Source organism: Chionomys nivalis, chromosome 23 (assembly GCF_950005125.1).
Source record: "Chionomys nivalis chromosome 23, mChiNiv1.1, whole genome shotgun sequence".
Lineage (NCBI taxonomy): Eukaryota > Metazoa > Chordata > Mammalia > Rodentia > Cricetidae > Chionomys > Chionomys nivalis.
Genome location: NC_080108.1, coordinates 11,407,708 through 11,429,621, shown reverse-complemented (window position 1 = coordinate 11,429,621; position 21,914 = coordinate 11,407,708). Strand labels below are relative to the sequence as shown.

General features: G+C 48.0%; 1 protein-coding gene across 2 annotated transcripts in view; it reads left to right on the top strand.

Annotated features, from left to right (window-relative positions):
- Tmc3 (transmembrane channel like 3) overlaps positions 1-20,611 on the top strand; it is a 34,003-nt gene extending 13,392 nt beyond the window's left edge. The window contains exons 10-23 of one of the 2 annotated variants that reach the window (XM_057756539.1): positions 379-526; positions 1,795-1,904; positions 4,561-4,639; positions 5,802-6,050; positions 6,574-6,702; positions 7,340-7,407; positions 9,227-9,355; positions 12,117-12,227; positions 13,452-13,577; positions 14,418-14,496; positions 16,192-16,234; positions 16,608-16,679; positions 17,760-18,015; positions 19,768-20,611. In XM_057756539.1, the coding sequence (XP_057612522.1) occupies positions 379-526; positions 1,795-1,904; positions 4,561-4,639; positions 5,802-6,050; positions 6,574-6,702; positions 7,340-7,407; positions 9,227-9,355; positions 12,117-12,227; positions 13,452-13,577; positions 14,418-14,496; positions 16,192-16,234; positions 16,608-16,679; positions 17,760-18,015; positions 19,768-20,611 (2,443 nt within the window). The remainder of the gene's footprint in view (positions 1-378; positions 527-1,794; positions 1,905-4,560; positions 4,640-5,801; positions 6,051-6,573; positions 6,703-7,339; positions 7,408-9,226; positions 9,356-12,116; positions 12,228-13,451; positions 13,578-14,417; positions 14,497-16,191; positions 16,235-16,607; positions 16,680-17,759; positions 18,016-19,767) is intronic. The other variant, XM_057756541.1, reaches the window with a different exon arrangement.
- The last annotated feature ends 1,303 nt before the right edge of the window (positions 20,612-21,914 follow it).

The following is a 21,914-nucleotide window of genomic DNA, read 5'->3' as shown; positions in this document are numbered from 1 at the left end:
TTTCCTCAGTCCAATCTACCTTTATGTTTGAGGCCGGAAGCTCATTTGCACAGGCTTGCTGACCAATGAGCTTCCGGGATCTGCCTGACTCTCAGAATCTGAACTCAGGTCCTCATGCTTGCCTGCTGGGCACTTTATAGCGGAGTCACCTCCCCATCCCTGAAGGACCCTATTATAAGTGACAAACCTCAAACCAAAACCCACATACTCGGATCCTAAAACAAATGTTTGATGGTTTCTTAAAAGTTCCAAAAGCTTGCCATAGCTCTGTTGATCTCGCAGAAAACCGGAGGTAGAGGAAGCAGAGAAGCAGCTTGGGGAAGCAGGGGGAAAGACTCCCATCCTAAAGTCCTACCATCTGCCTCCTTTTCCCTTCAGGGCAGTGACTGTCTGCCTGAGGATCATTGCCAACATCCTGGTGCTCCTCTCGCTGGCTGGGAGCATCTATCTCATCTACTTTGTGGTGGACCGGTCCCAGAAGCTGGAACAGTCGAAGAAGGAGCTGACACTTTGGGAAAAGAACGAGGTACCCAGTGACCAGCAATTTTATTAGCAGGTTGCACTTCAAGGGGGAGGGAGGGTATGACAAAATTCCTCCTCCTCTCTGCTTCATTAGTGAATCAGACAGAAATATCTCTAGAAATGACGGTAGCCTGCTAGTTCTAGAGTTCGGACCAGGGCCTTCAGCTCCAGCAGCGTCAAGTCCTAGTTGAATAACTAGGAAGATCTTCATTTAGGAACTCCCCCGGGTACTCATACTGACCCCCATGGTTCGGCTTTGCCCTGCTCACTTTTATTCCTGTGCGTCCACACTCTAGGCGTGGGCTCTGGTCCACACTGACACGCAGTGTGTGCCTCAAATCCCTCTAGCTGTCTCATTTGACACTTGAGTAGTTTCCAGAACCAGCCACACAAACTGTTTTTGGGCATTGAGCAACCCACCCCCAATTGTGTGAATATCTCCATAAGAAAACAACTACCAAGCAGGAGGTTAGGGAGAATTTCAGAATTTCTAGTATTTGTTGTGACTGTTGTCTGGAACATTTGGCCCAATTTACCACCAAGATTTGAAAAACAAAAATAACTTCAAACTATATTTTGGTTACTCTGATAAAAAATAATAATAATAATAACTAGCATCCACTCTAAAAGCAGTTAGATGGCATACATCTGTCCTGTGTGTGTTCTGTGTGTGTTCACCCGTGTGCAATCATTTCTTGGAACCTGAGATTACACCAGGTAGCCTTTCCCATGCCTCCTTGTGTTTTATACCAGTTATATGGATTAAGTAAATTTGTACCTATTTGCACATTTATAAAGTGGCAAATTTTAAAACATCCGTTCAGAAATTACTTCTTAAGTTAGCTCAAACGTCTTGTGAACCAGCTTAAATTCGCCTTTCTTTTGCCATCAGCCCAGACAAACAAGAGCCAGGCATGGTTCTCCAGATAATTAATCCCCCGTGTACAGAGGGATATTCAATTACGTCTCTGCCTTCCCCTTTCTGATCATAATGGTCGCAATTATTTCCATCCTCCATCCAAGGTCAGGGAGGTATAAATACAGTGAATTAGTGATTGGTACTTGTGACAGAAATGCTACCGAAGTCCAGGCAGCATGCGGAAGCATCCTCATGACCTTAAAGGAGCGTTCCAGAAAGGAACAAACTCCGACTTGGGGAGGTTTCTAAACAGGAGCTCGGTGTCCCATAGAAAACCAGCTGTAGGTGGCCCCATAGAAAACCAGCTGTGGTTGCGGGAAGTGGGGCTTGAGAAACATATGCTCTCTCTACAGGTGAGTGTGGTGGTCTCCCTTGTCACCATGATAGCACCATCTGCCTTTGACCTTATTGCTGCCTTGGAGATGTACCACCCCCGGACGACGCTGCGTTTCCAGTTAGCAAGGTATAGCATCCTGGCCAGAAGAGCCCCAAGGTGGCTCAGCCATCATCAACCCCCAAAGGAACTGGATTCCTGCAGAGTTACGGCATGCTTCTTTTCTTGTGCACTTAGCAGGGGGACAATGGGAATGAAAGAAAAGGAGTCAGAGAAGGAGCGAACAGAATGATGTGGGTAACGCAGCTGGAAATATGGGTAATGAAGAAAAGGAAGCTGAGAGAGAAGAGGAGGGACAGAGGGGAAGAGGGGGGACATGGCAGGAAAAGCAGACACAAAAGAGCAGCAAGATGATGGAATGTGTGTCTGGGTTTCCTCATTATTGAATTCCCTCTGTGGTTGGACTCTGGGTGGCAGAATAGACCCTCACTGTTTGCCAGACGTGCCCTGCTATTCACTACCCAAGCAAAAAGTTGTACAATGCGATGCACGGTACCAAGATAGCCAGTGGCCGCTAGGCAGATGTTGAAAGCAGATGTTGTTTGAGCTGCAGCAGACTGGGTGTGCACGCAAAAATTCCAAGACTGCCTCCTCGAGAGTTAGAGCCACATCTGTGTCTAGCAAGGGCTGGCTTTCTGAAAAAAAAAATCTGCTTTTCTTCCCTGGAGTTCTTTCTCCTCCACTTGAGTGATGTATTGGTAAGCAGAGAATATGGTATAGGAGATCCCTATCCACGCTGGCTTCCCCATGCCATCTCCTGCAACAATTCGTGACACTCCCCCAAACCTCAGAAAACCCTGAGAAGGACTGCTTCCATTCAGGAGTCAGTAAATACCTTCTGAAAAAGACATAGCAGCCAATATTTTAGACTCTGCCATCTATGCATCCATCTCCATCCCAACTACAAGTACTAAGGGAGAAAGAAGCATGAAAATGACCACGGCTGATAGGGCAAACCAAGGGCTCAGCTGTCTGACAGCACTTTATTTACTAAAATAGGTGAAAGTATTTTTTGGCTTGAAGCCTCCAGTTCCCCAACTCCTGAAATCCTACTGCCATAAAGACAGAATGCCGTCACCAGAAAGTCAAGGAGTTGACCAAAAACCCACAGCACAGAATAGATCAAAGCTTCGGGCCCCCTCACCCTCCCGTGTTCTGTTCCACTCTGTACCTCTCCAGCCTGGATAAGAAGTACCTTCCTCAGTTCCTTCCTTGCCCACGGGCACTGGGGACAATCAATTCCATTATTGCATTTGGTGTAACAGCAATCCTATTACACAGATTGGCCTCGTTATTCATACTCAAAACCAGAGAAACAGAGCCACAGAGAGACATAACCCCGGACAAACGAGACATCGTTTTGGTAATAAAAGCAAGATATATTATTTCAGTCCCATTAACTCACCGAAGACCATGATACCTTTCATCCAAGATGCAGTGAGAGCCCTAGCAAAAGCCCCAGCTCTGCCAAAAAGTCAGCAGGCTCTTTTTCCATCCGCACTCATGTGCCGTGGGCGGGGCTGTATCCCACACAGGCCAAGGTAAATGCTGAGGTCATCCTGGGGTGATGTATAAGGGAGTCCCTTCATAGCTTCCGAGGAAAAGCAACAGCAAGGGTGTCTCCTCGAGAAGCTGTCTACCTACACATGGCGTCACCTGAACCCCATACGGATGAAAGAGGCGGTGCGGATGTGTGGGTCATTGCTTCCATGTGGAAATAATCTCCTTCAGATAAAGCTGTTTCCCTGTCACTGGATTCGCTTCCACGTTTATACATCACTGACCCAGCGAAGGATCTGCAGAGGCTGCTTTCCTTGTCCATCTTAGTTCTTTAGACAGACTTCCCATAAGCCCCAAGGTTCCATTGTGGGCAATTCCAAGATGTGTTTTCCAAATAGTCCACTCTGGGAGAACAGACATCGTGTCGATATGATTGGTATAGACTTCACCAAGCAGATTCCACTCTCTGGCAGCTGCTTGCGTGGTGTGACTGGAATACTGCCCCTTCCTGCTGCCGTGAAGCCCCACCTATCTGTCCAAGGGTGGGTGCTGAGATCTACACGTGCCAGGCTGGCCCTTCCAGCCTCATGGAGGCTGAAACAACTCTCTGTGATCCACCTTTCTGGAGAGTGGAACACAGACTTGTGTGGAATGACGCCAGGCAATAAACCTACAGACCAAAAAGCATGGGCCAGATGTTCTATCACCCCCCACAGAACCCGCGTTCTTTCTGCCTCACTAGGGTTTCTAACGGGCTGGTCCAAGGATGGCTACTGTGGGATCACCTGGGGAGGATGCAGACTCCAAACCCCATCCACACCTGCTGAAGCTGGGTGATTTTTGTAGTCTGTGATTTGTTTTGTTTTTTACATTATCATGTGAGGGTGTGTGTACACGTGTGAGCGTGTGTGCGTGTGTGATTCAAGTAATGTGTGTGGATCCCAGAGGACAACTCGTGAGAGTCAGTCTTCTCTTTATACTGTGTGGCTCTCGGAGACCAAAGTCAGAGGTCAGGCATGGCCACAAGAGCCTGTACCCACTGAGCAATCACGCCTGCCCTATAATCTGTGGTTTTTCAATGACACCCAGATAACTGAAGGAAAGCCACATGCCGCAACCACTGCTGTATTATCATGCACGTGATGACTTGGAACTCTCTGGAAGCCCCAGACTGCTGGTCCTGTGTGCGATCATCTTGGTTCTAAGATGTCTTGTGATTTTTCAGGGTCCTGGTTCTGTATCTAGGCAATCTCTACAGCTTGATCATAGCCCTTCTGGACAAAGTGAACAGCATGAACATTGAGGTGAGGGTCCGGATGGGACAACGCCTACTGTCACTTCTGGGTGGGACCTGCCATAGCTGCCTAGACTGTACAGTACCTGCCATCACTGCTCAGACTGCATAGCCTCCTCCCCCTGCTGCCCAGACTACACAGTCACCTGCTACCATGGCCTACACTGAATGTTCACCCACCATCAAGGCCTAGACTGAAGGGTCCCCCACCCATCACTGTCTACACTGGACAGCCTCTTGTCATCTCTCCCCCTCAGCACCCCATGTCAGCATCTTCGTCATCTTTGTCCTCTTTACGGCTTACATTTGTGTCTCGTATGGCATATTTCAAACCATGCCACTGTGGTCCTTTTAAGACGTGGAGAAAAATTTAAGACCCACTTTCCAGATTAAAAAAAAATTATCAGTGCTGTTATGAGAGCCTGGGCTGTTGACACCATGTTTCCCTGGGCTGTGCTATCTTATTTTTATGCCTCCATCAGGAAAGACTGTCAGCAGCTCTTTCAGATACCCCCAGGAAGATATGCAGGCCACAGGCACATGGAAAGTGGACGCCACAGCAAACAGCTCAGAGTATGCTCCAGGTCCAGCCACACAGAGCGGCTTTACTGTTTATTTCAACCCGCTCAGCCTTCCACAACACCCTGAGCAGGAGGGAAATGGGAGGAGAGACAGGGAGAAGTTTCCTAGGGTCATTCACACAAAATACATCATAAATTTCAGGAAATATGGACCAAAGAGACTACGGAGAGCCAGGGATTTGAAGTCACATAGACCTTGGTCCTTACCTGCCACTTATTAGCATTCTGTCTGGACCATTAGTCTCCCTGAATCCTTATAGACTTGATCTAAAATCCCCTTGAGGTGAAGAAGGGAGGAATGTATCACCTAGAACCATTTCTGATACTCATTAGGGAACAGTGGACACTGTCTGTTTCAGCTGGTGTCTTGTAGCTGTGGTCACTTCCAGTCAAATAGTAAAAGGGAAGGAAAGAAAGAAGAGAGGAACAAGGGGTGAGAGAAAAAGAGACTAGAGGTGGAGAAAGAGATGGGGGAAGAAGGAGAAGGAGAGATGGAGGAAAAGAGAATAGTCACTCCAAGATGAATTCTTGCTTACAAACGTGAAAACATCCTTTATTCCTTCCTTCCTTCTCTCCTTCCCCTCTCAACAGGAAGCGGCTACCAAAAACATCACAAGCCATTGGGCAGATCCTTCCACCTTTTATGCCACCAGAACGGTGCCTGAAGAAGCACAGTGGCCCACACCTGGGGAAGGAGTAGAGCTCAGAAGAAACGCCAGCACGTGGGTCTTGGAAGAGACAAGCATTCTGACTACCATCATGCCCCACACAAAGGCCAACAAGACGGTGCCCTACGTGCAGAGCCCCCAAGGACAGTGCTGGGAGACATACGTTGGCCAGGTGTTTGCCTCTGCCCCTCGGGAAGTCCCTTCGACACCTCACCTGACAACTCTCGGGCACATCACTGTTCCTTTTTCATAGAAAACCATCCGGTGAAGTTTTATTGTCTTGGGTTCCAAGTCTCAAAATTAATCATAATAATCAGAGCAAAGTTGCTGGGGAGTAGTAACTAAGCAAAGTCCTTGTAAGATGCTGACCTCAGCCTCATAGGCACAGATGGGGAAACTGAGGCACACATGGTTAAGAACTTGTGTTTCAAACCTCAGACCTCAGGGTCTTCCCAAGTTTTGTGTGGATAGTACGGGCTTTGCCTTGTGACCCAAAGTCAAAGTAACAGATACCCTCCTAACAGATGTGCCCCTGTGCTGTATAATGATACGAAGGGAATAAATCAGATGGCCTCTGGCTCTGCTCCAGGGAAGGGACAGAGACAGGGTGGACCAGGGGGGATTGTGGAGAAGACAGATACGGGGAGGACTATGGGGGGCGGGGCATGGTAGCAGCAGGACCCACTGTGTTGCAGGAGATGCTGAAGCTGTCGGTCATTGACATGCTCTTTACGGTGGCCAGCATCCTCCTCATAGACTTCTTCCGAGGACTTTTCGTGCGCTACCTAAGCGACTATTGGTGTTGGGACCTGGAAAGCAAGTTTGTAAGTGGAATACTGTGTGCTTGGGGACAGTTCTAGAACTGAATCTGCCTTCTGGCTGTTGGCCTGCTTAAGAATTAGTCAGGCTTGTGTTGCATGATGTTTTCTGGGGAGTCTGCTTCTGTTCATCTCAAATAGACACTAGAAGGGAGTCCATTCAAGTCTAGCTTAGTGAACCTATGAGCTTCTTGGGGTTACTTGCAAGGGCGTGGGTGAAGGGTTACTTAGAGGCCCATGGGTGATTCAGGCAGCTACTTCACCAAAATTCCCATGCCAGCACGGGTGATGACAGTCTTTGGTCTCCTTGGTAACTGCTTGTATAAGCTACAGGAGGGCCTCCTGAGCCACGGACATTTCCTGAGCCTCGAAGTCTTGGCTTTCCTAAGTCCCCTGACCTTCCTCCTTCCAGGAAGGAAACTGCTACATACGAGCATGGCCCCAGTGGGCAGAGTTACCTCAAAGGGAGTCACGAGGGAAGAGGAGTGACCATGCAAGGCTAGCTCTTGCCCCTGCTTTACATTTCACCATTTGCTCTAAGTATCTATAATTGCAAAGAAGTCTGTCCAAGTGGCCACATAGAGCCGCTGTGTACAGAGGACTTAATAGCTTTGTTTTTAATGCCACTGTTTTTCTCTACCAGCCTGAATATGGGGAATTCAAGATCGCGGAGAATGTGCTGCACCTAGTCTACAATCAAGGCATGATTTGGTAGGTCTCAAAGCTGCTTCAGCTTCACTTATGTCCATTATCTGGGCTAAGGTTTCAATGAGCCCAGGTGGACCTGTGAACCCACACAGCCACAATCACCATCAGGAAAGAATATTGAGAAGGGGACTATTTCTCAGGTGCCGTCATTTTATCAGTGACTTTCTGAGGGTTTACAGGAAAGAATGGCAGAGAGGGTGGTTCCTTTTTAAACCATTTCTGGTTGCAGCCCCCCAAAATGTCTGCATAGGAAGTGGTGGAGTACCTCAGCTGGGAGGGGAGTAACCCAGGAAGAGGGACTTTTTGCCAGGAAGGTGTCAGGGACTGTGTGGGACACTCAGAGCCAAGTCCCATGTTGGGCATTTCCCATCATTTCTTTCATGTAGACATGGGGGCCAGATGGAGGGCTATTTTTCTGGATAGCTGGCACATCCTAGCAGGTGACCAAGGCCCTGGCAAACCTCTTTGCCTGGGGCACCTCCAACCAAGTAGATTCCGTTCCTAGGGGCATCAGGGCGCTAGCAAGGGTCTTCTTGTCATTCTCTTCTCAGTAGTGTGTGAGTGAGAAGGAAACAGAACACTCCACAAACCTGCTTAGGAGTTTATTAGAGGGGTGTGCACAGACCTGGGAAGTCAGTATGGAGAGGGAGAGAGAGAGGGAGAAAGAGAGAGAGAGAGGGAGAAAGAGAGAGGGAGAGAGAGAGAGAGAGAGAGAGAGAGAGAGAGAGGAAGAGGGAGAGAGAGAGAGAGAGAGAGAGAGAGAGAGAGAGAGAGAGAGAGCTCCAGCTCTACCTATGGGACCACAAATGACACTCAAGTACCATCAGTCAAACAAAAAGAGGAAGCTTGGATATTCCTTACATTCAGAAAATATAACCTCCTCCGTCAATCACATAACACACAGGGAACCCCATAGTGTAAATCTGGTGTTTGAAGTCATTCGCACTATTTATTTAATGTGTGCTAGGTCCCCGGCACACTGAGTTAATCTTTACTGCAACCCCATCAAGTCACTGCAGTCCTGGAATGCAGTGAGAAAGGAGGCGGCAGAGGCACGAGGAGGCATGCCTGCCCGAAGAAAGCAAACATTTGTTCTTAAAACATTCTTACTTATTAAACACTTAATTTTCCGGCCACTAACTCTGAATTCCACAGGGATCAGTTCAATTGCAAATCCAATACAAATTGATTTTGAACCAAAGCAGAGGCCCTGGGTTTTGTTTTGTGTTTGACATTTGCACCTTGGCTCGACGCCCCAGTGTCCCTGGAGTGGCTGAGCAGTGACTCTCCGCTCACTTTCTTTGCTCTTAAAAGAGTCCACATCTAGACCTAGGGTCACTTTATTGGCATCATGTCTTCGATCAAATTGATGAATTTTCCTAGATTTGCCCTCTGATCTCTCCTTTTCACAATTTCAGAAGCATAAATAAGCTAACATGTACAAGGTTGCTGAGAACAACAGACAACAAAAGTTGTGTGTGGTGTTTAACCTGTATTGATTCAGTCTGAAACTCAGTAACTTATTCACTTAATTCTTGCCCCAGAACTGCAAAGTCTAAAGTTTAGACCAGGATCTAGTTCTCCAGTGTCTGCTACTCTCCAGAGAAGGCCTTTCCCTTTGCTAAACTAGGAGAGGGACAAACACATTACCCATTTGCCCACTTGCAGGGACCAGTCGTACCTCTGGGATGTGGAGACCGTGTCTCAGCTCTCCAGAGGTTTCTGTAAATATCATGTCTCGGGCCCTTGCTCTGCCATGGGCTCTGGAATGCAGCCCTGAATGTGGACACACACAGGCTGACTTGACCTTCTGCCATTGCAGGATGGGGGCCTTCTTCTCTCCGTGTCTACCAGCCTTCAATGTCCTCAAGCTCATCGGGCTGATGTACCTGAGGAGCTGGGCAGTGCTGACCTGCAATGTCCCCCACCAGCAAGTGTTTCGAGCCTCCAGGTTGGTTAGCGGTAGTGTCTGCCTTCGGCTGAGACCATATATATCCTCTGAGCATGTCTCTTCCGACAAGGGGGCTCCTAGCACAGTGCCTATCAAAACCCTGCTGTTTTTCTACTCAGTTACCACTGGGAAGTCACTGCCTATGCCTCCCCCTCGGAATCAGTCATAATCCCGTTACAATTTTTTAAAAAATGGCGGGGAGGAGAGATAGAGACAGTCGGAGAGAGAGAGAGAGAGAGAGAGAGAGAGAGAGAGAGAGAGAGAGAGAGAGAGAGAGAGAGAGAGAGAGAGAGGTGTTACAGAGTTCCTGTTGAGAGTTTATTGGGTGTGGGGGTGCAGAAAGTCCTGCCTGCCTCTTTGGAGGAGGAGCAGCGGGAATTAGTGGAGGGAAACCTGTGGAGGTTGTTTTTAAAGGGGCCTTGGCGCATGCGTACAGCAGCCACGCAGCACACGCAAGCAGATTGAGAGCGGCTATGTATTTGCCTGAGCACTGACAAGCACATCCTGACAAGTGAGGGTACGCAGGCCAGCAGAATGCCTGAATGCTAACACATCCCTTTAAAGCTCTTGGCACGTCTGTTCTTAAGTTTTTACTAACGTCCAGGGACGACTTGGAAAAAGAGCACAGGTTAGAAATTACCAGGCTTGGACGTTCACAGGCTAAACACAAAGGTACAACCAGCATCCACATATGAGCCAGAACGTGAGTGATTCCCAGAACACATCACTTCTTCTTCCTGTCACCCTGATTTCTCCAGAACTAGCTGGGTTTGCCTGGTGTTGCTGTTTGTGTTAAACGTGACACACACAGAATGTGTTCCTTTGTGTTCAGGGCTGTTTGTTTTTTCTTCACTCAACGTTTGGTTTTTCTTCCTCGTGTTGCTGAGGAAACACACAAAACTGGCCATCACATTTCTTTATCTGTACTGTGGCTGCTCCCAGCTGCTGACCGTAACGCCCAACACCCTTGACCGTGTTCCTTTGTCAGGCGCATACCACAGGGTGGCAGGCTGAGGGTTAGGGCCGGACACATTAGTTTTCACAGCTGGTGAAAAGTTTCAATTGTTCTGCAATCCTGACGCTGCTTACTCTTTCCCGCATTCATCTCAGCCAAGTGACTGAATTCATAACACATTTTGAGTCTCCTGATTAGACCTCAGTTACAGTGTTTTGTCACATAACTATCTGACAAATTAATTATCACAATAATTAATTATCTTTAGCTCTGTCAGTGGCTATCAAATGTTTTAACATGACCTGGAAAGCAATCTATTTATATTTTACCTGGTGACCAGTATACATTTATGCTTATGTTTAGATATATGTGGTTTTATATATTTACATGTAGTTAATTTAATCTACACCTCCCAAAGACCCCACAAAGGCAACCACGCATCAGCATGGACTGCAGAGGGTACAAACATTAGCACCTACTTAACGCATTCCATGCAGGACTTCTGGTTAAGCCCTTTTTGTCAGAGAATGGGGAAGATGGGGAAACCAACAGACAGGGTAGTTGAACATCACTAGACCAATAAACTATACACAGGGCCTCATATATCAAATTGGTCTGAGTCACTGTTGGGGAAGCCAGGCCCTTGAAGGCCCTGATACCAGCCTGGGACTATTTACTCTGAGCAGTAAGGGGCAGAGAGAAAAATGTCATCCAAGGCAGATGGTTGAGGGTCTCTTCCTGAGACCCAAGAGGCAAGTTCCAGGCAGCAGCAGGAAAGGAAGGCACCAGACATCAGTGTTCTAAGTTACACTGGTCGGTCAAAGATAGAGAGCAAGTGCAAAATGAATTCAGGCTCAGCAAAAGCAGCAAGGGAGCCAGTCTTGTGGACTGACTGACCAGGAGTTCTGTAAGAGATCTTTTTATTGATACACGAAAGATCATTTAATGAGTGGATTCCCAAATTCACTTATCTGATTCTCTTATCTGAACTCGGGGTTGTCCTACAGAACCATTACCTAAGCAAACACAGTCATTATAAGAAGTCCAGGTGTGCCCGGAAGGTCTCATAACTGAGATTCTGAAATCTCCAAGATAGAGCGACCCCATAAATCTCAGATAACAATCACTGATATTTACAAGAGATAATTCCAAGGCCTAAGTGGCCATCCCTCCAGAGGAAATGCCAGGTGCAATGGCCCTGTTAATATTCCACGACAATTAGGTAGGGCCCCAGGTGTGTGGGCAGCAGTTCTAAGATTGCCGCCTGTAGCACTAACTGGGTAGAAGCCGGGCACACAGAGGTGGGGCCACTGCCACCGCCTTCTTAGCTTACAACTTACAAGTGCCCAGTCACTGTTTGTGAAGTGAATTTGCTGGGCTGGAAGCCTTTTGCTGAAAGCTGATTTCCAGGTTTCTACGCTGCTGTGTGCGCGTGCGTGAGCGCTCAAGCATGCACATCCTCACTCAAGCACATATTGGTTTATGTATGTATGCAAGGCAGAGTTTGATTTTTCTCAGTTACTCTCCACCTTATGGTTTGCCAGTCTGGCCAGCCTGACTGGACAGTGAGCCCCAGGGACTCTCCTGTCTCTGCCTCTTGAGTGCTGGAATTTCTAGAATTATTACAGATTAAACTCACTCAGGTCCTCTTGCTTGTACAGCAAGCACTTTGCCAACTGAGCCATCCTGGCCCCTGATTAGGGACCGGTTCCATCTCCAGAGGTGCTGCCTGCCTCTGGATGGGTTAATAGGATGTGTTCACCCAGGCTCCAGAGTGAATGCTGTATGAAACTGGTCTTTCTGCAGATCCAACAACTTCTACCTGGCCATGCTCCTGTTCATGCTCTTCCTCTGCATGCTGCCAACTATCTTTGCCATTGTCCACTACAAACCGTCTCTCAACTGTGGCCCCTTCAGGTAACACGCACAGGAAAAGAAAATAAGTAAATAGATCAATGAATATAATATAATATTTTTAAGTAAGAGGGAAAAATGAAGCCTAGCATGGTTCATCACACCTCTAAATCCTAATATTTGGGAGACTGAGGCAGGAGGATTGTCAATAGTTTAAGGCCAGCCTGACATCCTGAGTGTTATGGTAAAAATAAAACGGCGCCATTCCCCAAGGGGCCCACGGGTCATGGCGGGCAGTAAGTCCCAGGCAGGGATCCACACTGTGGGTGAGAGACAGAGGCATGGATAGGCACACGCCATGCAGAATGAGGTTGGATATTTATTTAGTGGGTTATGGAAGAGAAGGGAAAAGGGGAGAAGGGGGAAGAGCATGGAGAGAGGCAGAGAGAAAGAAGGGGGAAGGGGAGAAATGGGGAGAAGGGAGCAAGGCAGAAGCTGCCCTAGAGAGAGAGAGAAAGAAGAGACTAGGGCTGCCGCAGGAAGGAGGATCTGCCTGCCTCAGTGGACGGGGGGGGGGGGGGGGGTATGACAAAGGGGGTAGCTTGTCTCTTAAAGGGACAGGACAGACCATTACACAGAGTAAGACTCTGCCTCAAAACTGAAAATGTTCTTACAAAAAATATACAGACCAGGCAGGTTGTATTTATGTATTTAGGAATATATGTATATACATATATGCATATGATAACAATTAATACAATAAGACACCATGTGTTTTAAAGAGAGCAAGGAAGGGATCTATAATGGGTTTGGTGGGAAAAAATAAAAGGATAAAATGATGTAATTATACTATAATCTTAAAAGAAAAAAGAAAAAGGAAGGAAGGAAGGAAAAAAGGAAAGGAACAGCTGGCTATATACAAATCTATATGGCTGATGTCTATAGTATCTCACTGTACAGAAATCTCAACTGCGGTCTTCATTGATGCCTAAAGCCAACTTAATTTTGACACCCAAACCCTTGGAGGTATCTTCATTTGCTCATTAAAAAGTCAGTGTACTTGCACTGTGATCAATTGCCCACCTCCAGTTCTACTGGGTAACTAAATGACTACTTCACAGAACTTCTGGAAATGTTAGGCATTTTTGCCATCTGGAGATTTGCCTCCAGCTTTTGTAGCTGGTTTGGGAGCTCCACCTCTAGACACCCAAACGTTTTTTGATAGGTCTTGAATCATTCCATAGCCAAAAGCAGTCACATCCGGAATTATCTTTTCCTTTCTCACAGTGGGCAAGAGAAGATCTATGACATCGTGTCAGAGACGATAGAGAATGACTTCCCTGCATGGTTTCACATTGTGGTGGGACACATCAGCAGCCCCGTGGTGATACTCCCGGCAGTACTGCTTCTATTGTGAGTGCTACACCTTCCAGCCTCCAGGGGGCATCACTCCTCCCAACCTCCAGGGGGCACTACACTTCCCAGTCTCCAGAGGCCATCATACCTCCCGGCCTCCAGGGGATACCACATCTCCCAGCCTCCACACTCTGTCATAACTCTCAACCTTGAAGGGACATCAGCCCCTCTCAGTCTCCAGAGGATGCCAAACCCGTCACCCTTCAAGGACAGCTGTGTGTGTGTGTGTGTGTGTGTATGTGTGTGTGTGTGTGTGACCACATGATCACACTGCTGTCCAATAATGAAATGACATTAATCCATCCAGACATCACTTACAGGAGTTGATGATCCGAGCCACACTTTAGAGTGGCACAAGCCACCATGCTACAGAGAGACATCTGCATAGCTACTGATTCAACCACAGCATCTGGTGGATTACTGTGGCCACTATAATGGGACGGGATACTATTAGTACCAGTATTGTACTCTGCAGCAATGTAGATAAGTTTGAAATGTCATCATTCTGCTGAGTCGCTTATGTTTAGGAGTACTTTCAGGGAGAAGTAAAAGAAGCACCTACTCCTACCTCCTGCTGGATTGGCTGCAAAGAGCCTGCTGATCTTGGTACCTCATTTTTACTGTCAGGGTGCAGAAATTGAAGGCAATGGAAGGGAAGGAGGGAAGGCAGATACATATTTGTCCGGGGTTCAGGAGTCAGTGGGCAGCCCATATCTGACCAGGGAGTGCTCACTTCCTCTGCCGCCTGAGTAGGACTTGAACGCTAAGGAGCCACCTGAAGCCCTCTCACTGTTCCATGTCCCTTCCAGCCCACTCACTGTTCCATGTCCCTTCCAGCATGCTCATCTACTACCTTCAGAGCATCGCCAGGTCCCTGAAACTCAGCAGCCAGCAGCTCAGGATGCAGATCCAAAACGTAAGCATCATCTGAACTCTGCTCTCATCCCTGACGACGTCAACCCTGGTCATATGCCTGTACCCTCTCCAGCAGGAGAGTGCAAAGGAACACAGACCCTCAGGTTCTAGCATTACTTGGCCACGTACTATGGTACAAAGTGGCTACCCATGAAGTCCCCTCAAGTGATTTCTAAGAATACCCCGTGGGTTGCTGACATTTCCTGGGAGCAAGCCTGCTCACTTGAGTAGTCTCAAGGTGCCAGGTACCTCTGCAGACTTTAATAGACTGGTGAGGAGCCACGCTAACCTAACCTGGGTCGACTTTAACCCTTGAGCCCCTAGGTCTGTTTGCACCCTAAGCTCCCTCCCCTTGTCCTCTTTCTTATCCTTTAGATATGGCCAGTGTGAACTCCTTTCTACCTGCGGTTCACATCCTCTCCTAAAGTAACCAGATTGCGGCAGATACTTCCAGCCCTTCCACAACTACTCCTCTGTATCCCCTCCCTTAGGATCTGGAGAAGGACAGGGAAGCATCCAGGGTACCAAATTCAAGGAGACTTTCTCTGGGTCCGGTCTACCCTGCCTTTCCTAACACTGAGAATCATACTTCCTTAAGTGTGGCATCCTGGTCACCTTCTTTGTCTTTACCATCATTGAAGATCAGCTCCCTGCACTCTTTTCATTAAGGAAAGAAAAACAAATGCTCCTATAAATTCAAATTTCTGTAAAGGGCTAACAAGCTAGCTTTGTGAAATGTCAAGTTAGAAATCCCCTTCCAGCTGCAGAGCATTTTGCCCGTGGATATTTCCCTAGTGGCTGATCTGTATTTTCTTTGAGACTGAAGTCACATCAGGCTGAGCCTCCCAAATCTAAAGATCTGAAGTGCTTCAAGACCTGAAAGTCTCTGGCTGTCACCATGAGGCCACGAGTGGAAAATTCTACACCATGAAAATGTTTTGTGCCCAAAATTATCAAAAGTAGTATTCTATAAAATCGTCTCCAGGCCGCATGTAATCAGTACAGGTGAAGAGAAAGCGCTAAGATAACCAGAATATGAATATGAAAACTACAGGTCCCAACTCCTTCAGATACAGGATATTCTGCCTGACTTGGCAGAATGTCACACAGTCATGAATTAGTTGTCCTTACAGGAAACCCATCAGGTGCGAAGCCTTGGCTCTCCCATCTTGGTACTGATTCACTCAAGTAGCAGGTCCAGTCTTGGAGGAGGCCGCTTGTTTGTCCTGGCTGCCCAGAACCAAAATAACCACACAGAAACTGTATTAATTAAATCACTGCTTGGCCCATTAGCTCTAGCTTCTTTTTGGCTAACTCTTACATCTTAATTTAACCCACCTCCATTAATCTGTGCATCACCACGAGGTCGTGGCTGACCAGAAAAGTTTCAGCACGTCTGTTCCATGGCTTCTCCCTGACTCCGCCCTTTTCTCCCAGCATTCAGCTTAGTTTTCCCCACCAAACTAAGTTCTGCCCTGCTATAGGTCCAAAGCAGTTTCTTTATTTATCAACGGTAAACACAGCATACAGAGGGAATTCCCACATCACCGTCTCTATGACCTGAGCATTCTGTTCTCATTGGTGCTATCATGCCCAAGGTCGGAATGATAGCACCTAAGTCTTCTCTCTCCCCAAAGTAAAATGTTAACTGCCTCCTCTCAAGCCTCAAGCAAACTGATTGTTGTTCATATTTCAGGCAAGATCTGAAGACAAGAAAAAAGTTGCCCAGATGGTAGAGGGTAAGTGAATCTTCAAATACAAATGTCTACTCTCTAAGTTGATGGGCATTTTGAGAAAGGGCAGAAGGCCTACCACTTGTGAAAATGCCTCATAACCACTGCGGGGTTTTCACAAGTCAGTGGGCACACTAAAGAAAAACCAGGGCCATCCACAGCTCTGGGCCCTTGGCTTAATCATGCCCAGGCCTGTAACTAAGCCCTGGACCTCTGTCATCAGAAAGGGGCTTTGAAACAGGAGCGAAAACTCAGTGTGGTAGGATGGAAAATGCTCAAGAATCTGCATGGATGGTCACGTGGTATGTGTCCTCTCAGGCACCCATCTCTTCCCACATGAGCCCACATCCCAGGCCTCTACCCGGGTCTTCTCCGTACATACTACCTTCACCTAGTGATGCCTGGCAGGCAGGCCTGGCTGCTGAAGCAGATTCCAGAGAAAAGCTCCAAAGTCATAGATTCTCCAAGGCCATACCATCTTTCCTCCAGTTCTCTAAACTCAAACCCATCATGAAGAGAAAACTAAGGCCCAGAGAAGAGGAAAAGTGTGGGGAGCAAGATCTGATGTAGCTAGAAGGCCAGATTCAAGCGTTGGGAGGTGGGCAGGTACAGCTCAAAACAGAGGCAGTGACTCTGCTTCTTAAGGCCACCAGTAGAGTGCACTGAGCACCAGGATGCTCAGTTGGTACCACCAGGCTGGCGCACAGCTCACACTACCTGCCACGGCGTGAAAGAGAATGGGGCTCAAAAGTTGTCATGAGCCAGTCCCTGTGACTGTTTTAAGGTGAGCTATCTGGAAGAGAGCTCATCTCCTCTAGGAGACTCAGGCCTAAGCATCACACCCCAAGGTGACTGGCTTGTGCTTTAAAACCCACTGTATCTGTTAGAGATCACTCGCCAATCAAGAATCATTGTTTAATCTAGGCAGAGCCTCCCCCAAAGCAGGATCCACAGAAACTTTCTCAATCATCCTGCCTTGCTTTAGGAGTAGGAGATTATATCCTGTAGTCTTGGGGTGCCCTGGGTTCCTCGAGTTCTCACTTAAGCTCCCTGGATACCTTATGGGTTCACTGTGTTTGTGGGTGCTGCTGACACCTATAGACTGCGTTGTTATGGAAGTCCTGCAGCTGAATCAGCTTTGTGTCAGCCAGCTTTCTGTCGGGATAACAAACACCTGGCATCACTTTCTTATAGAAACAGTAACGTGTATCTTGGCTCACAGTTCCAGGTGCCAATCTGCTCCATTGGCCCCATTGTTCAGGAAGGGAGTACACAGCACTGCCAGTGTGTGCCAAGCAAGTCTGTTCACCCCACAGTCTGAAGCAGAACAGGTTCTCACAATCCCCTCAGAGCATATGACCCCTACGACCAGAGTACTCACCACCAGGCCCTAGTCTTAAAGGTGACACCTTCCCCTGCCCCAAGAGTACCAGCTTAGGAACCAGGTCTTAGCATACGGGCCTTGTGAGGGACTTAAGGGTCAAAGCATAGTAAAGCTGGGCATGTCATCTGCTCCTGCCTTTGCCCGCAGCTCGAATCCAGACTCATGAAGAAAGCACCAAGAGGCTTCTAAAGGAAGGTGACCTCATCAGCCAGCTGTCCTCAGCATACTTGGCAATGCCCCAAAACAATGGCACCATGGTCAACTTTGACTCTCTGAGTAGCAAGAGCCTCAGGATGGAGACGGTCACAAGGTCCCTGCCCCAGAGTCCTGGGCAAGGGTCCAGGGGCCCCTGCTCTCCTCTTCCAGGTGGATCCAGATCAAAGCCAGAGCAGGACTCCAGCAGGTGAGGGTGACCTCTGACACAGAAAGAAAGTCGACTTCTTAAATGCGATACCGGTGGCAGGACCAGACAAGCCATCAAGAGGCTGGGGGGCCTTGAACTCCAGATCTAACAGAAGGAGTCAGAAGGCAGGGACCGCTGGGACCCTGAGGATGTGGGAAGTGAGAGGGGAGGTCCAGATTTTTCAAACCTTACATTACCCCAGAATCTGTAAGAAAATCTTTCTTGCCACCCCGTATACATATTTCTGTAGCCTATGAAATTAAGATGGCTTTTTAACAGTTCGTGTCTCCAGACAGGATTTGTGGGTGCAGAAACAGAAGTCACAGCTCCGCACCATCGCCCTCAGTAGCCTCAGGAGTTCCCCCAAGAGTTTTAAGGACCTGATGCAGGCCAAACTGTGATCTGCGGCTTCCCCCTTGGGAAGAATTTCAGGACTAGCCAGTTTATGAAGTGGAGCTGAGGTTAGAAAAGTCATTTCGATACAGGCTGAAGCAGGAGGGCGAAGTGACAGAGAGGTGCATGAAGGGAAAGTAGGAAGTACTGGAGAGCAAAGGCGTGGACTCCTTTGTTTTTGCTTTGTTGCTGTGTTTGTTGCGATAGGGGTTGAAGTTATTATATGCAGAGGGCTATTAGGAAATTTAGAGGAGATTCCTTCGGAACACCTGGCAGGATTGCAATTTATAAGATGAAAATATACCGTTCTCGGGGACACAGGAAGTCAAAATATGGTCACTGGAAACCAGTGAGCAGTCTTGTTTGAGGTTCCCTGGGGAAAGGGGGGAAAGGAATGGCTCTTCCCAAGTCATAGACATTCAGGTCTTAATCCTGGCTCCTTACAACACATAAAGTATCTGTGTAGGAGAGGGATATGAACCCCATGTCCCAACCCTCACAGCCAGTGTCGAGTGTGCTGGGTTCCTGCTTCTCGGCTGGTGAGAGACTCCAATTACACCCTGGGGTCCTGAGCTCCTTCCTTTCTCCCCAAGTCCCATAGCTTCCCCATCTTTCTATCCAACCTCATTACATCTTCATTCTTAGAATGGCTGTATTAATGGTAAACGCTCTCTGCTTTGGATGAGACTGACCGAGTTATTGGGAAAATCTTCAACGCATTATTATATGATTCAACTGTTTCAGACTCCTCTTTCAGAAAGTAGGAGAACCCAGCTGCCTCGAGTATTTGTACAGCACCCAGATGAGTGAGGGGACAGAGTTATGTTGGCCCAAAGTCATAGCAGTTATATTCATCATTTGTAGAACAGCAGATATCATAGAGATAAATACATTTTTTTCCTTTCTGCAAGTTATCATAGAAACCAAGATTTTTGTCTTAAGCAAGTTTCTTCATATCTTGTAGTACCTAGGCAAGTAGCAAGGGACCTAAGTCCTTCTTGGGGGAGTCATGGGGGGCCCGGGGTGTCAAACCAGTCACTAGTCCTTGGAACAAGTATATCTTCCCCATGTGAACATTTAAGGGAGTGGCTGAGAACCTGGAGGGCAATTTGGCCGCTAGAGCAGTATTCCTAAAATGCACTCCACAAACTTTGGTCCCATGAAATGCTCCTAACAGAACCAGTGCTCTGTGATAGGATATCACAGGCACGTACGTGCCATGCATCTCCATGGCAACTGGCATCCCTTGGTGTATAAGGGCTCTGAGATGTCCAGTGTGGTCCATGAGTGTATCACCAGCAGATGCTTTGGAAGGAGGGAGAGGGAGGCCATAGCTACTTAACCACTTCTGTCTTACAGGTACCCACATGGGCCATGTGCCAGCACAGGCAACCTCCACAAGAACAGATCCTACACATCCGTGATACAGACACAGCCCCTCAAGGATGTCCGTTCAGAGCCTCTTTCCCGGAAAGACTTTCAGCCAATCAGACCTCGTTTCTGTGGGCCTGGAGTCTCTGCCTTGATGACACATGGCCACAGACCCCGTACTCCCAGATACTATGTTGTAAATGAACGTGACTGTCACAGAAAGACCCACCCAACTTTCTGGCCAGAAAGGCATTTCAAGATAGATGCCTTAGGTGACATTGTGGAGCTGCACCCCAGGAACGTGCAGCAGTACATGTCCTGGGCCCCCCACCAGCCTTGCTCACCACAGCTGAGTGAAGAAGAGGAGGAGATGCTGAGGGCAGATTTGGTCCAATGGTCGATCCCCCACGGCTCCCTGACAGACCTTCCTCAGGCTTCTCGTTTTTACACTGGCGACAGACCAGAAAGTGGGGCCAGAGACCCCGAGTACCAGCGAAGGATGTACTACCGATATGGGGATACTAGTTTTGAGGGGCAGCTTGAGGGGCCCACACTTGTACACAAAAAGCCACGACTCAGGAATGTCCATTACCCACAGCATCCTCTGACGCCCAGAGTCAAAGCCAAGTTCGAACCATCCTTAACAGAATCTGATTCCGTGTCAGCGGCATCCAGCAGTGACCAGCAGAACAGCAACAATGACCAGTACCTGCAGGTCATGTCCAGCCAAAGCAGATTCCCAAGGTCTGCCAGCCAGCTGGGCAGGAGGAAGGCCAAGTCCAGGCAGGCACTGCCCACGGATCTAAATGACCTAATTTGTTCGAATGTCTAGGCTTCTTTTAATGTCCCTTCCTAAAGATTGGGTCTCTTTGAAAAGTATTGGGAGCACACAGTCACACTCATACCCTTTCTGGAAGAGAGAACCTCTCTGGGGACGTTAGAGATCTGTGGAGCTTCTTTAGGTGCCGCTACTGTCTGAGACCCTGGGGCTGACACTTCCTATTCAATGTTGTGTGAGTGGCCACTCCTGGCGCTTCCTTATGGCTAGCACACATCACCACATTGGGCTGTCCCTTCAAGGAAACATCAGGCCTTTGATTCCATTCAGAGTGGCTGACCATGCTCACCAGCAAGCTAGACATCTCACCAGGACTGCGAAAACCAACCGTGACATTCTGTTTATCTTCCGTGACATGAGTGAGTGTTTTCTTTGGCCCTGGGCTCTTCCAACATACAAGTATCGACACTCTATAGTGAGCAACCTCAAGCGGCCACCCTTGACGTGTTCACGGCATTTAGTTTATGAGGACAATCAGTTTAATGGTAGCCAGTGCAGTCTTTAACTCTGCATTTAGCTAATCGGGATATAGATCAGACAGGAGTCCAGATTTACACCTGGGGCTCCCTGGTTCACTTCACTGAGAAGGATGGGGATGGAGACTCAATGTGCGCAGCTAGAAGTAGGGCTCCAACATCCCTGAGAACGCCTGACTTCTCACCTCTTGACTCTCTGTGTTTTCTGACCTTGTTTTCCCCCACTGCCAACAGACTTCCTTCTGGTAGGAGGTGAAGAATTCATAGCCACGGAGATGCCAAGCTTCTAGCCTTCACCCAACAAGCCCAAGGGAAAGAGCCCAGCTGATGTTATCTACTTCCTGAGGGGTCTGCCCTCAAGGAGTTGTTCCCCGGATCCTCTGACTGACCTTGTGCAGGGCTTTGGAGCTGTGTGTGCTCCATCCCATAATAGCCAACTGGGTGCCTGGACTCCTATTCCCATATCTCCTTTTAGGCACTCCGACTTCTAACATTCCTGTCTCCTCTACTATACTCTGAGTAGCTTTGGAACAAAAATGGCACCATGGTTCGACATTCCCAGTCACTGGCACACGATAGAAACCACGCATGTTTTCTAGCACTGCTTTCTATCAGATTAACAAGGGGAACTCTCCACAGATTGAATTTCTCTGAAAACAGAGAGCATCGCATTGATAACCCCATAGCACTGTAAACCGTGAGCACAGACACAGTCAGGAGCAAAGGTTTCACAAGCAAATGAAGCTTACCTAAGCTGTTTCAGGCACCTCTCCACGTCACTAAGATCAACAACAAGGGCGGCACTAGCCCAAGGTCAGAGG